Source organism: Phaethon lepturus, unplaced genomic scaffold, assembly GCF_000687285.1.
Source record: "Phaethon lepturus isolate BGI_N335 unplaced genomic scaffold, ASM68728v1 scaffold12532, whole genome shotgun sequence".
In the NCBI taxonomy this organism is placed as follows: Eukaryota; Metazoa; Chordata; class Aves; order Phaethontiformes; family Phaethontidae; genus Phaethon; species Phaethon lepturus.
In genome coordinates, this window is record NW_010525615.1 from 11,298 (window position 1) to 26,147 (window position 14,850).

General features: G+C 49.0%; 1 protein-coding gene across 1 annotated transcript in view; it reads left to right on the top strand.

The window, feature by feature from the left end:
* LOC104617484 (dynein heavy chain 9, axonemal-like) overlaps positions 1 to 14,850 on the top strand; it is a gene marked incomplete at both ends in the record, with an annotated part of 34,667 nt that overhangs the window by 10,536 nt on the left and 9,281 nt on the right. Inside the window, 8 exons of the mRNA XM_010282818.1 lie at positions 1,449 to 1,704; positions 2,957 to 3,198; positions 5,693 to 5,828; positions 6,883 to 7,079; positions 7,190 to 7,614; positions 9,263 to 9,485; positions 11,801 to 11,967; positions 12,334 to 13,204. Of these exons, the coding sequence (XP_010281120.1) occupies positions 1,449 to 1,704; positions 2,957 to 3,198; positions 5,693 to 5,828; positions 6,883 to 7,079; positions 7,190 to 7,614; positions 9,263 to 9,485; positions 11,801 to 11,967; positions 12,334 to 13,204 (2,517 nt within the window). The remainder of the gene's footprint in view (positions 1 to 1,448; positions 1,705 to 2,956; positions 3,199 to 5,692; positions 5,829 to 6,882; positions 7,080 to 7,189; positions 7,615 to 9,262; positions 9,486 to 11,800; positions 11,968 to 12,333; positions 13,205 to 14,850) is intronic.

The following is a 14,850-nucleotide window of genomic DNA, read 5'->3' on the forward strand; positions in this document are numbered from 1 at the left end:
ACACCCTTGACCCCATGCTGGGAAAGTCCCAGACGTTCTAGTGCAAAGAAGGGAGGGGAGCTTGGTACTATCTCGCTTGCCCTCTTGCTCCCTCAGTCACCTGGTTTTCCCTTTCCTCCCACCCCATCCTCCTTTGTCCGCCTTCCCAGAGTGCCCCCTGCACCCTTCTTCACCCCTTCTTTCTTTCCTCTTCTTGTCATCGTGTTGATTGTCACTTTAGTATTGTAGATACTCTGAGTGTGTTATGACTTGTCTTCCTGACGTGCACTGCGTGTTCCTCCCCTCTGCTGTCCCTTCAAAAGGAGCGTGCTTCCCCGGTGTCTCAGCCAGTTCTGCTGGGTGTTGGGTTTTGGCAAATGTCAGGCAGTGGTGGAGAGGTTTCAGTAACCCCCTGCCCGTCACCCAGGGCAGTGGCAAAGGCTCCTGGCCGTGCAGTCCCTGTGCTTGTGGCTTCACTGCTTCTGTTCATACCTGCAGCTTTCCAGTTTTCCTATCAAAAGTAGGGGCAGGGAACTGGGACCAGAAGGCATGAATGGGATGGGATCAGAGAGTGATTTCTTCCCCAGATCTTCACAGGAAGGGATGATACAATCTGCCAACCTGAGGGAAAGGCGATTTTTAGGGAGCTGCACCCCAAGCTCAGCTGCATCCAGGAGTGGTCCTCACCCCTGCCATTGTCTATATAATGTAATGTACCAAATTTTTGTCACCCTGAGAACATGTGCAGTTCCAGGAGCACTTTACCTCTCGCTAGCTACTAAACTGAGCGAAGATTTTTAGTCTTAGAAGTGATATATCACACTGGAATATCACACTGGAAGACCTTACTCCTCCGTTGCAGGGACTCATTTATACTTGGGTTTATAAGTTAATAATCCCCCTCAATCTGGTCCCATCACAATTCAAACATGATCTGGCACTGATTGCTTTTGGTTGGGCTGGGAGAAGTCTCCAGCAGAAGTCTTTTGTGGAAGGCGGTCACAGGAGGATTTGAGTTACTGGGTTTGAGGCCATGGTATTTTTTTTAATTTAAAACTTTTTTTTTTTTTTATGCCAGTCAGACCAGGAAACCAACAGAACTGGAGCCATCTTATCTTTCCCTTAGGTAACTGCTAAGCTCAGCTTGTAGGCACAATATTGCTGAAGGACTCTGTTGATGAGGACAGCTGAGAGGATCAGACATCATCATGGCTTTTAGAGGCTGCATAGAGTTTGCTGGCTGAGTAGTTAGCAGAGCTGTCTGTCTTTGGTTGGGAAGAAAACCAGAGGCAAAGATCAATGGGAGACAGATGGTATGGACTAGGAGGTGTCCAGGCCCTTTCCGGAGCATGCTGCTTTGTGAATAAAACAGCAGGAAACCCCTGAGAGAAGCAGAATTGATTGGAGAGTGTCTGCCAGGGAAATGGGGAGGATTGTCCCCTGTTCAGCTCTCTGTCTTGTTTCTCCAGCTGGTTTCGGTGCTGAGGGAGGTGAGCTACCTCTCTGGCAGCCAGATGGGAGCCATCCCACTGACGGCAACAGAAATCTATTCCTCCAAGGAATCATTCCGGCAGATGGTGGCCAACTTGGAGCTGATGGTGAACAGATACAACAAGGTCCTGAAGACAGTCCTGGAGGTCGAATACCCTCTAATACAGGGGCAGCTGCGGGGTATTGACTTGAAGCTGAAAGAGGCAGAAGAAACACTGAACTGGAAGATGGAGGGTGAGCTAGCTCTATGTTTAGGGGGGAAGAGTGCATACACTTGGGTCTCATCAGATTCCCCCATACGCCCAACCTCCGTCATCTGATTCCCAACTGCAGTTCCCAGAAGGGCAGGTGACTCTCCAGCCAAGCCAACGCTGGGGAGACGAAGGGCAGCCCCCAGATTGCTGGCTCCTTTCCATATTCCCGTGCTCTGCTGGGGTTGTGGACAGGATCCTGCTCCCTTCAGGTTCAGCCTGGGCTTTTAGTGAGAAGAGGCTGCCCTGTAGGCAGCGCTGCCAATGAGATGGCAAGATTTGGGTTTGCAAGAGCTGACAAGGCTGGGGTTGAAGCATCTGCTCACTGCCTGTGCTGGCCCGCCTCATGCCAGTCCAAGCAGCCCGTTGCATGGCTGCGTGCCCGTGCCCCCAGGGCACTGCTTGCTCGCCCAGTTTTGCTGGGAGTGGGAACCCCTGTCTCAGCCATCTGGCACTGGGATGGGCCTGTCCCAGTGAGAGGCAGGACCACCTCCTTATCTTTTCCAGAAGGATGAAATACTGCAGCTAGGGGTGGGGTTTGCTCACCGTGACTTTGCGATAATTTAACCAGTGTTCTTGCTTGATCAGTTTTAACTGCAAAGCAGAGCAAAGGATGACAATTTCTTTCCTCTTGATGAAAGCAAACTGCTCACTGGTGGAATACATATTCCTGTCATCAGGCTTGTGGTATGAACAGGAACAAGTATCCTCCCTGGGAACATGCAAAGCAGAAATCTTCATGTTGAAAGACTGTTTCACCATTTCACAATAAAGATGAAGGGATTTTCCTGCAGATGAAACCTAAGTTCCCTGCATCTAAATGCAGCCTTTGCTGGTACTTGGGCTGGTACAGCCCATGTGTTAGAGCTACGGGTGCGAGGTCCCTGCTCTAGTGATGGTGGAAAGGACACTCAGCCTGCTGTACTCTCCGTGCTGCTCTCCAGTAGCAGAAAGTGGGAGATCAAACCTGGGTAGAGGGAAGCGGGAACTGTCAGACATCCCCACGATGCTGGTACTCCTGGCAGAAAGCAGAGCCTGTGGCTGTCCATATCATGGGTTGTTGTACCCCAGGAGGGAGCTAGAAGTGGCTCTGTTGGTCGAGGTGTCTTGTGTTAATGATGGGGGAGAAATACATGAGACCACGGGCAAAAGGTCAGAGACTGGTCTTAAGGGTACACAAGAGCTTGGCCTAGCAGCTCTGAAAACAAATAGTCAATGATCTCATTTTTTACCAGGTGTCTGGGATCAAATCTCCATGATGATGGATGCTGTCCATGACCTTGAACAGAGGATACATAAAGCCAAAAACAATGTTGAGGACATCCAGACCATGGTGCGATCATGGGTATCACCCATATTTGAGAGGAAAGATGGTAAAAGGGAATCACTGCTAAGCTTAGAAGACTGTCAGGACCATCTGGAAAGGCGTTACAACCTCATCAGAGAGTCAGGGCTGAGGATGCATTCACTGGTGAAGGTGAGGGGGGACCTTCTTCAGGGGCTTCTTGGCTCTTCATAGGCTCTCTGTGTCTCTGTACTCTGGTGAAAATGTCCAGAGTTGTTTCATCTTAAAATTAACTCCCTTAACTAGTTTGAAAATCTTACCCAGCATTAATTAGCGATAGCTTTGATGAGTGAGCTGGTATGGCTGTGTGATGCAGGGCTGCTGGCTGGGCACCACTGGGCACCCAGTTTGGGGCAGGAACAGGAGCAGCTGCAGCCCAGTGAGGGAGTCTGGCTGCTAGTCCGGGCTGTTGTGGAACCACTAGAGGGGAGTCATGCATCAGGCTTTGGGATCCTGCTCAGAGGAAAAATCCCCCTCCGAAATATTTACCTGAAAATAGAGAGGCAGCTGGCTGTGGCTGCTTTTCTGTTTCAGACTTGTTGTTCCCCTGTGGGAGCAGGAGGTGACGCTGACGGTCCAGGGAGAAGCCAAGTGACAGGAGAATAGCTGCTGTCCGAAACCTCTGTGCTTTCAGGTGGCTTTGCCAGAGCTGAGAGTCCTCTTTGCAGGCCCGGAGAAAGCCCAAAGCTCTGCTCTTCACCTGCTCAGAGTGAGGTGCTACGCATGTCAGGGACAGCACCTTGGCCTGGAGGGAGGTGGAGTTTAGATCCACCCCTCTCCTGAAAGCCACCATCTGGCCTCGGACTCTGGAGAGAACCAGCTGACCCTCTCTGGGACACTGAGCTCTTGTTGCTCACTTTGCCTTGCTGTCTGCAGTCAGCTCTGGACCTCTAACCCCCTTCCCTGCACACTGAACCCATGGTGAGGATTTTACCATGTCTGTGTTGTTCTGCTGCCACAGCTGTAACAGGCTCAGCCACCTCCAACTACCACCCAAAAGACCAGGGCACTTTCTAGATTGGCCAAGGAGAGTATGGGTTGTGGTCAAGGCAGGAGGGCTGGCACTACTGGTTTGGTGGCTCTGCCAATGCTGCTCACAGGGGCAGGACCAAGTGCAAAGCAACATGAAGGTCCTGGGGAGGGAAAGGCATCATGGCCCAAAATGTGGTGTCCCCATGCCTCTGTCCTGCTATGCTGGCCAAGGCTGGCAGAGCAGCAGCAGAGGGGCCAAGAGCTGGTCTGCTGGGCTTCCCCCAGTTATTCAAGTTGTCCTGGGAGTAGGTGAGTCTTGAGGCTGCTGAGAGAAGCACAATGAGGGTTTGAGTACATGTGCCAACAGGCAAAGGCAGGACAGCATGTACTAGATGATGGCCAGTCTGGCTCCCATTGCTTTTCTTTCACGAGGATGAAGCCTCTGGAGTAAAGGCTCAGTAAAACACCACTAACAAGGGAGCATCTTCAAATACAAGGACAGGGAAAAGTGAAGAGAAGGTGGTGCTTTCAGCCAGGTGTCTCCACAGAGTTTGTTCCTATGAAGTTCCCCTTCCTCTCGAGACAGCAAAATGTGGTCAGGTAAATCTGCAAGGGGCCAGAGCATGGGCATGCTCTGCTGGGAGTTTAAGCACCCAGCTATGATATGGCAAGTTGGGGAGCAGCAACTTTGGGTTGGCTCAAGCCCAACTGGCAATGTCGCTCCATCTCATGTATGCCAAGCTGCCGTGTCAGTGCTGGGAACGGCATCCTCTCCTGTGCCCCCGTATGTAAAACGTTGACCCCTTGGCAACAGGCAGTGTGTGTTGATTTCTGCTCACTGGAAGCTGGACCTTATTCTTTCTGAGACTGTGCCTCTGTTGAGAGTGCCTGGCTGGGTCAGGAGAAGGAGCACTTGGAGGGCATGACAGGGCAGGGGACAGGATCATAGTGGAGCGCGGGAGATGCAGGTAATGGGTACACAGCCTGGCCTTGTGGGGATGGGAGGAGGAAACCCAAGAAGGATGGGTCCCTGCTGTGACCCAGAAAACGCTGGCTGGGAGCTTGCCTGGAGGAAGGCAACACAGTAAGCTGAGGACGGAGGTTGTTAGCAAGCCATTTGTCTTCTGATACCAATCTTCATCTGTTTTTAGATGGTTTGTTTAAAAATTCTTTCTTGAATTTAAAAGTTCTCTGGTCTTGAGAGGACTGTTTTTAGGGCAGAGGTGTAAGCAGTCCACCTTGAAGACCTCATCCACTCAAGATAACATTATACAGGCCACCAGGGCTGGGTCTTCATGTATGAGATGAGCCTTAGAGACCCCTGAGTGCTCCCTGCCCCAGGTGTGCAAAGCAGCCTTAAGCCCTGTGGCCTCCAAGAAGCGGCAGGAGAACAGGTCTCGGAACTGCTAAGCATCTTCTGCAGTCCAGTTTACCTTGCAGTTATTTTGAGTTGTTTCAGATGACAAAGCAGCCCATGACAGAAGGAGCAAATCATGGCGATGACACCAGCAGCAACATCCGTCTGTCTGATTTCCCAACCCTCTGTGAGACTGGTACCCATGTGCTCACTGGCATCTGCCCTTAGCTGAGGGCATCTCTCTTGATCGGCAGACTCAGCTCTGCTTTATTTGAAGGCATCTTCTTTTTCTTCCAGGAAAACCAGAGCCTCCTACTTGCAGACCCAGCATCTGAAGTCTGGAAGGCCTATGTGGATTATGTGGATGAGATAGTCCTGGATGGATTCTTCACTGCCATTGAGTGCTCGCTCAAGTACCTCCTGGAAAACACAGGTGACTGCTGGTTTCGCGCCCCTGGTTGTGATGGCTGCTTCAGTCTCACCAAAGGGAGGTTTCTGTTTTGTGCTCATGCCTAAGAGTTGGTCTCTTCTTCCTGGCTTTCTGCTGTGCCTCTTGCATTGCCTACAGCAAGTGCTGGGGGAGCCTCCAGACAGGGTGAGTGACTCCATCCCCCAGTCACTGGAGCAAAGCATTGCTCGGGGGGAGGGATGGAGAGGACTATGCACCGTTTGCAGGGATTAATGGACAGACAAAACTGAGGTGTCATCCTAAGTCTGTGCTTGGGCATCTGCCATCTCCCATCCTCACAAGCGCAAAGCATCAGAATGACACGATCTTTCATTTATGGAGAAACTCAAGAGCTGGTTCTGCCTATGAAAGTCATGAAACAAAAACCTCAGTCCCTGAGTATTAGTCAGTGAAGAGATGGGATGGTCACTAAATCAGACCTCCACCATGGAGGTTCACTCACTCTGCTGAGAGCTACTTGTGTCCAGCTGAAACACATCTCCAGGAATGCTTCCCTCCTAGATGTGGAGGCATGTTGATTTGAAGAATTGCATCCAGTTCTTCACCATCTTGTTAAAAACATGCACATAATTTCACATTTACATTTGGCTTCAGTTTCCAATTGCTGAGGTTTTTTTCATGCCTTTCTCCACTAAATTAAAGAGCCTCTTGGTTCCTGTTGTTTTTCTCCTCTGCAAGTACTTATGAGCTGTAATTGTTCAGCTCTCACACTCCCTTTTGATTAGCTAAAGAGCCTGGTCTCTCTAAGGCTTTCCTCTGCAGCATTTTTTCCGATCCTTAAATCACTTGTTCTCCAGTATCTCCTGTGGATACCAGAACATCAGCTAGTTTGCCAGCACCTCTTCTGTGTTGTGTGCAGACACAGTGTCACTGGACCCAGCGAGTGGGTATCTGCGATCACACCTGCCTGATGTCCCAGTGGGGCATGTGTGCATATTTTGGTGGGATGTTAGTGGTGGCTCAAGATTGCTTTTCTCCCCTTGGAAAAGATCTTGGCATCTCCGTTCTTCCCTACCAGATCCTAAGGCAGGACTTGCCCCCCTCTTTGAGGTTCAGCTGGATTTGGTGATCCCAGATTTGGTATTTCGTCCCTCCTTGGACCCTGGCACAAACGACGGCTTCTATGACATGGTGGAGAGTCTTCTCAATGACATCTACCGGATCTCATCACTGGTGCCCAGGCTGGCTGAGCACAGTGGTTTCCCACACTACCAGGTCTGTGGCTGTGGAACTCCCTTGTGCTGTGTGGCAGTGAGGCCATACTGCACTGCTCCTGCATCACTGTCCTGTCCTGTCCTGTCCTCTCCTCTCCTCTCCTCTCCTAGGCTGACATGGAGGACATGGCTGATCTGGCCGACATGCGCGATGACCTGATGGGACGTGTGCAGGCTGTGACGGCGGCCTGCTGCGATTACCGCAGTGCCTTCGACCACTACTCCTACCTCTACGGGGACGACAGAAAGGAATTCTGCCGCCAGTTCCTGCTCTATGGGCACATCCTCACTGCTGCAGAAATTGAGGCCCATGCAGAGGACGGGGTGCCTGAAACGCCTCCCACACTGCAGCAGTTCAGAGAGCAGATCGACTCCTACGAGAAGATCTATGAGGAGGTGAATCGCATTGAACCCATCAGGATCTTCCAGAGCTGGATGAAGGTCGATGCTCGGCCTTTCAAGGCTTCCTTGCTGAACGTGATTAAAAGGTGGAGCTTGGTGTTCAAGCAGCATCTCATGGACCACGTCACGCACAGGTAAAAGCTGTTCCTGCCCCCTCTCCCCAGGACCTGTGCTGATCAAAGGGAGTTTCTCTTGTCTTGGCTGGGCTTTGGCGTTCCACACTGATAAGCAATAGGCTAATACAGGAGCAAGAGAACACGGCCCATGCTGCATGCCAGCTCCATCACATCCCCTGTATCTTCCATCCCCTGGTCTCTGCTGGGGACTGGTACAACTGAGTGTGTGAAGTAGAGGCAGTTATACAGACTTGGTACCATTGACGTCCCATGAGCCAATGCTCCTGGGACCTGCTGTGTGGCGTTAGATAGGACATCTGTTTGTCCATTCATCCTGATCCAACCGATCTAATCTGTGCTAGGGCTCTGTGATTACTTTGTTGGATTTGATATTAGCCATCAGTAAAGCTGCATTAATGCCATGAGATACTTGCTTTATTTCTAAATGCGTTGCTCTTTGGAGTGCACTGTGTGTAGAAGATGAAATTCGAGTTGCCTGGCATGAGTAGTCGTGGGAAGGTAGTTTCAAGGTTACGAAAAGGAGAAGTTTTGAAAATAAGTTTTGAATTAACCTGTGTTCCTTGCTCTGAACAGCTGCTCAGTCGCCAGACCTGTACTGGACGATGCATCAGGTGATTTATTTGAGTAGTCGTAACTGAAGGATGTTGCATGTCTTGGATGCTTACAAAGAAGCATTTACAGACATATGTAGCAGTGAAGGCTTTTGCGTGTGGTGGATGATATGATCTTTTGTGTTCTTTTCAGCACCATAATGCCGTTAAATAATTTCTGTGCAAAGAGTTTTTTCTGTACCTTTAAAAACAGGCATTTAGGAGTTCTTATTAAGAGTCCCTGACTCAGCAGTTTAGTCTTTATTAGGTAAGGACTTTAAAGATACATTTTGACCTAGCAGCATCCACAGAATTTAAGTGAGCACTTAAAAAGTAAGTGTTTTGAAAAGAGCAGAATAACTGTGTTGGAAAAGACCAGAGATTCAGGAGCCCATCGTGCCTCTGCTGACAGTGCCCAGTAACAGGTGAGATTAAGAACAGGGTAAACAGGTGGGGAAACTTCCCCCAAATACTCCTCTGGTGTCTATAGCTCAAGGACTTTGAGACAGGGGTCACGCCTTTGTATTTAAAGACCTGGATGGATTTTTTTTTGACCACAAATATTTGGTTGCTTTTCTGAACTGCTGTGAATTTTTATCATCTGCAACCTCCTGCAGCAAGGAATTACACTGTGAAATGAGGCAGAGTGTGAAGAAGAATCCCTGTTTGTTGTAGGTTTGTAACCTGCCAGGTTCATTTGGGGATCTTGAATTCTTGTATTGGAAGAGACGCGATGAAAACTGTCCTTTCAAACTCCGTCTCTCCAGACCACTCCCGAGCTCACAGGTCTCAGTCACACTCCTTCTCGGATACCTTTTCTCCAGCCTGAGAAGTGCCAACCTATTTATCTCTTCCTTGCAGTTAGCTGTACCACGTCTATGGATCCCTTCGAGCATGAACTGCGCTTCTGATGCCCTCAGCATGTTGCCATGCAATGGACAGGGTTAGCCAGGCCTTTCCCTTGTCCGTGCCAGTCCAGCTGCCTGGCGTAGGGCTGATAATTATTTCAATAGGAGCTGCTCTCACTTTGTGCTTTCCTGCTTTGTGTTATACAGCTTGGCTGAACTTGACGAGTTCATAAAAACTGCCGATAAAGGTTTGAGCAAAAAGGTTGAAAAAGGCGATTATGATGGCTTGGTGGAGATTATGGGTCATCTCCTGGCCGTTAAAGAAAGGCACGGTGTCACTGATGCCATGTTTGAGCCCCTGAAGCAAACCATTGAACTGCTGAAGACATATGAGCAACAGCTGCCGGAGGAGGTCTATAAGCAACTGGAGGTGGGTGAAAACTGGTGGTAGACACAAAAATTTTCCATGTAGCAGGTGTCAAAGAGAGTGTGAGCTTAAGAGCATTGCAGGAATATTTAAGACCCCACTCCCTGTCATTAGAGGGCCTCAGTGGATAGTATTTTGTTATTGTGGGATGTGCCTTAATAGCTCTAAATTTTGGAGTTATATTGAGATTTTTCTTTTTAAAGCAGAGATTAAGCCTTTTGTTACGTATGAAAAACATAGAATTGCCTGCTCTAACTCCCAGCGATTACTCTTGAAAAAAATTAATGCATTTTCAAATACGTCTGTTAATTAGGTTCAGTTATAATTATTTTTAAATAAGCCCGTTCTTGGCAACTGTGGAGATGGGAACGATAATGTTGCCAGAGGAGTTGCCTTCTCACAGGACATCCTCCATGGGATCCATAACACCAAATCTGTTTGACCCAGAGGACATCACTGGGAGCAGGTTATGAAAGTGTTTTGGCACATTTCCACATCTGGCTCTGATGAATCAGATTCCTTTTGCTTCTGGGAAGGGGTCCACGAGGTGGAGGTTAGAAAAGACTGCAAGGTGCCCAGTGAGCCATGGGGGACAGGAGACAAGCACTGGCAACACCCAAGATGATTACAGTGGAGAAGTGCGTGAGTATGTGTTGATGGATACTCTATAGTCACAGGCTGCTGTGGGCAGAGGGGGCTGTGTAGGGCACAAGGTTTAAAGGAGGACCTTTTGGGGAGATGTTCCTGCCTTATGCACCTGTGCAGCAAAGGCTTCACTTCTCTGCTGCAGGCGTGGATGGGAGCTCAGTGGGATTTAGCAATCCCCTCGTTTTTTGGTAGTGCAACTGTGATCCATGGGTGGTCGGGTCACCAAATCTGGAATAGTTAAGAGTCCTAAAGATACCTTGGTTCCTACAGACTCCCTGAAAACCAGGAGAGCTGCATTACATGGATGCTTTGGCTGTTGCAACGGCTTCAGTCCAGCATAAAGCATGGTGCTGCACAGAACTCGGCTCTGCTGATTCCTCTGCCAGAGAGCTGATTGTTTTTGGTGCCTGTTTGTGCAAGTACATTTAAACAACTGATTTATTTTTCTGATAGAAGAAATGAGGGATGTGGGGCAGCCATTTAGATGCAGGAGATAACAAAACAGTTTTTTCTTTCTGGCAAGTGACAGCAACACATAGTTGAATGATTCATTCACTCCTCTGTACGGTGGGAAAACCAGAAATAAGTTATTCTAGGTACTGCTCCCTCCATGGTTGGGGAGACGGGTGGGCTGGAGCTGGTAGTTTATATGAGAAGGACAAGGAAGCAGCTCCATATGTTCCCTGCTATGGTCATGGACGGTGATTTCTATGGAGGCTGGAATATAAAATTCCAAAAAGAGACTCCTCAGGAGGGACCGACCCCACTCTGGCTATCTCTGCTGCCTCAGAGCTGCCTCTGGGTTATTTGCCTTCTTTTCATAGTGTTGGTGGGTCTCCATTAATCTCAACAATGTGAACTGGGATGATGAAATACCCAAGGTCTTTTCTGTAGGCTTACACAGTACATGGGGCAGTGGGCTCTCCAAGAGCAAAGTGCTGGGAATTGAGGAGAGCAGAGCTCTTGGCTGGGGTCAGTGTCTGGCCCGAGAAGCCTAGTGAGAAGAAAAAAAAAATCCCTTTTTGAAGAAAATCCCAGATACAGAGGGTGGATTGTCAACAGTGCTGTGCATTTGCAGCTTGGATGCAGACCTGAGAAGGCAACCGGTCTTATTTAGCACCAATATTATATACACAGTCTGGAGGGATTTGCTCCAGAGAGCTCTCTAGAAGTCTTTCTGGTATAACAACTTCTTCTGCCCTAAGAGCTGGCAGGAAATTTCCCAGGCTCTGTTTCTTAATTAGCTCTGAGAAGCTGGATGATCTGATGAGCTGGCTTCCGCAGCCCATCCTTCTGCCTTCATCCACTCCTGGCAGGGCCTGGGTCCTGCTGGGCTTGGTGTTGGGGTCACTGTCCTCTCTCAAGCAGTGAACCTTCCTGGGAGCCCAGCGTCTAGCCTGGGACCCTTCTTCTAAAGTTATTGAACATGTTATTGCAATCAGAACAGTCAGTTGTAAGGTCTCAGCCTTCATTAATCTTCAAAATTGTGAATGACTGGTAAGTTTTATCCCAAATTTTGTGTATAGCCTTTGCATCTCGACAGCACTTCCTTACAGTTTTAGGCACAGAATCTGTTGCTTTTTCTGTTCTGTGATTATCCATAAACAGATCAGATGCATCTTATATCAAATATCAAATACTGCCTGCCAGCCTTTAAATTTTGCTTGCAGGAGCTGCCAGAAAAATGGAACAATACAAAGAAGCTGGCGATAGCTGTGAAACAGCATGTGGCTCCTCTGCAGGCGAACGAAATGACAGTTCTGCGCAAGAGCTGTGCGGCATTTGATGTTGAGCAGCACAGATTCAGAGAGCGATTTCGGAAAGAAGCACCATTCAGGTACGGACAAATTACAGCATCAGAGAAGCCCCGAGGAAAAAAAGCCTGTTCAGGTCATCTCCGAGTGTCCTGAGAATGTATGCTTTAGCCCTTACATACATTTCCTGCCTTCTCACAGTGTTGTATCTGTTATGCCTGGGGTGTCTTGTCCCCAGGAACACTGTCCAGTGTTAGCAAGAGATTGAATTTGGATGCTGAGTGCAAAATATCACTTTAAGGTGGCATCAGCAGCGCCGTGTGGCTGCACCATCAGTGTGTACTATGGACGTTCCATCTCTGCTTTGTCTCTTAGAGGCACTGTTTGTTTTATGTTTTCTTTAGAAATTGTCACAATATCACTTATGAAGAATAAACATTTCTTTCTAGGTTTGACACCGAAAAGCCTTATCAACTGCTAGATGCAAAGCACATTGAGATTAAACAAATGGAGTCAGCCATGACCTCGATTTATGAATCAGCTGGTCTGTTCGAAGTCATGGTGCCAGATTATAAACAACTGAAGCAGTGCAGAAAGGAGCTGTGTCTTCTCAAAGAGCTCTGGGATATGATCTCCCTTGTGAACACTAGCCTCGATGACTGGCAGAGCACAAGATGGGTGGATATTAATGTGGAAAACATGGAACTGGAGTGTAAAAAGTTTGCAAGAGAGATTCGGAATTTGGATAAGGAAATGAGGGCGTGGGATGCTTTCACTGGGCTGGACAGCAAGGTGAAGAACATGCTGACAGCTCTGAAAGCTGTGGCAGAACTTCAAAATCCCGCCATCAGAGAAAGACACTGGAATCAACTGATGCAGACGACGGGCGTGAGGTTTGCAATGGACTCGGACACCACGCTGGCTGACCTCCTGAAGCTCAACCTGCATAACTTTGAGGATGAGGTTCGTGGCATTGTGGACAAAGCAGTGCGAGAAATGAGCATGGAGAAGGTCCTGAAGGAGCTAAAAATGACTTGGAGCACTATGGAGTTTCAGTATGAGCCTCACCCCCGGACGAACATCCCGTTGCTGAAATCAGATGAGGAACTCATTGAAACTTTAGAAGACAACCAGGTGCAGCTGCAGAATTTAATGACATCCAAATACATTGCTTTCTTCTTGGAGGAAGTGTCTGCATGGCAGAGGAAACTATCCACTGCGGACTCCATCATTTCTCTCTGGTTCGACGTGCAGCATACATGGTCTCACTTGGAGAGCATATTCATAGGCTCAGAAGATATACGGGTACAGCTTCCTGAGGTATGAAACCCCAAATCTATTTTTCCCGTTTGGGAAGTGTGGAAGAAGAGCCTCCATTATATGAAATAGGGTTATCTATAATGCCAAGTTCCGCAAAGCAGGGCTTTTCTCCTGCTGTCTTCCTTTTTTGGAGGCTCCCTTAGTGCTATAGTAGTTTTACTAGTGCTGCCCCAGGATGTTTTTGTGCTGTAGGTTGTGCTTGAGCCATGCTGAGAAGCTGATTTTCTGCCCTCCACCACTGCGCAGCAAATAGAGTTCCTGGAGACTGAGCACGAGGCTGCTAGCTTCCTTCAGTGCTTCAGGCATGTTCCCTCTTTCCTCAGAGGGGAGGGGACTGGGGTAATTACTCAGACATTGCAAATTGTCAAACCAGAGCTGGACCAGGCAGCTTTGGCAGCATCCCCTTCCCTGCTTTCAGTGCTGGTGCAGGCGGAGAGCAGCTGTTCTCCCACTCCTGCTTTGGAAAACGGAGCACAGTTGTCACCTCCTCAGGGGTATCTTCAAGTCCAGCTCCCAGCCTTATTCCAGATTCCCTTGATTATTAAGAAAATCTTCCAAGCTGGTTCCTGGCCCTGCTGGACCACTCGCAGCTCTGCTGAGGGACCTGCCTTTCACTCGTGAGTAAACTGCAGGTGACTGAGTCCCCACCCCACCCTCGTGCAGTGTCAGGTCTGAGATGGAGCAGGGGCTGCTGCCACTGCTGGGGGACTGACACCTAAGAGGGGGTGTGCACAGCGCAGTGACACCCGGACAATACACCACTCTGTCTCCATCCTTCATTCTGGTCTGCTTGGACTGTTCCTCCCTTTGCCTTGGAGAGCGCTGGGCACACCTTGCTTACTGGGCAATATATACAGGTGCTAACAACCAGTGCCCTGAAGGATGTACCATGTACCAGAGAGCTGTTAATAGCCAACAGCTACCTAATGGCATGTATGAACTGATGGAGTTTGCAGTCCTGAGGGATATGGAGCAGGCAAAGAGTAAAGTCAGGTCCCTGAAGTTTAGGAAAGCAAAATTCCAGCTTTTCAGACAGTTAGTCAGTAGGATCCCCTGGGAAATCGCCCTCAGGTACAAGGGAGCAGAATGGAGCTGGCAGATCTTTAAGGACACTTTCCACAGAGAGCAAGAATTCTCAGTCCCCAAGTGTAAGAAATCAGGAAAGGAAAGCAAGAGACCAGCATGGCTGAGTGGAGACCTGATGGGCAAACTAAAGGGCAAGAAGGGAATGCACAGGCAGTGGAATCAGGGACAGGGATCCTGGGATGAGTACAGGGTCACTGCCCGGTTGTGTAGGGATGAGGTCAGGAAGTCCAAGGCGTGGCTGGAGCTGAACTTAACAAAGGATGCAAAGAACAATAAGCAGGGCTTCTACAGGTGTGTCAGCCAGAAAAGGAAGTTCAGAGAAATCACCCCTTGATGAGCAAGACTGGCAAACTTATAACAACAGTCAAGGAGAAGGCTGAAGTACTGAAAAAATTTTTTGCCTCAGTCTTCACTGGCATTCTCTCTTCCCACACCTCTTGAGGGGATGGCTGGCAAGACGGGGACTGGAGGAGCAAAGTCCCTCCCACTGTAAGAGAAGATCAGGTTCGTGACCACCTGAGGAACCTGAACATGCACAAGTCTATGGGATCTGATGAGAC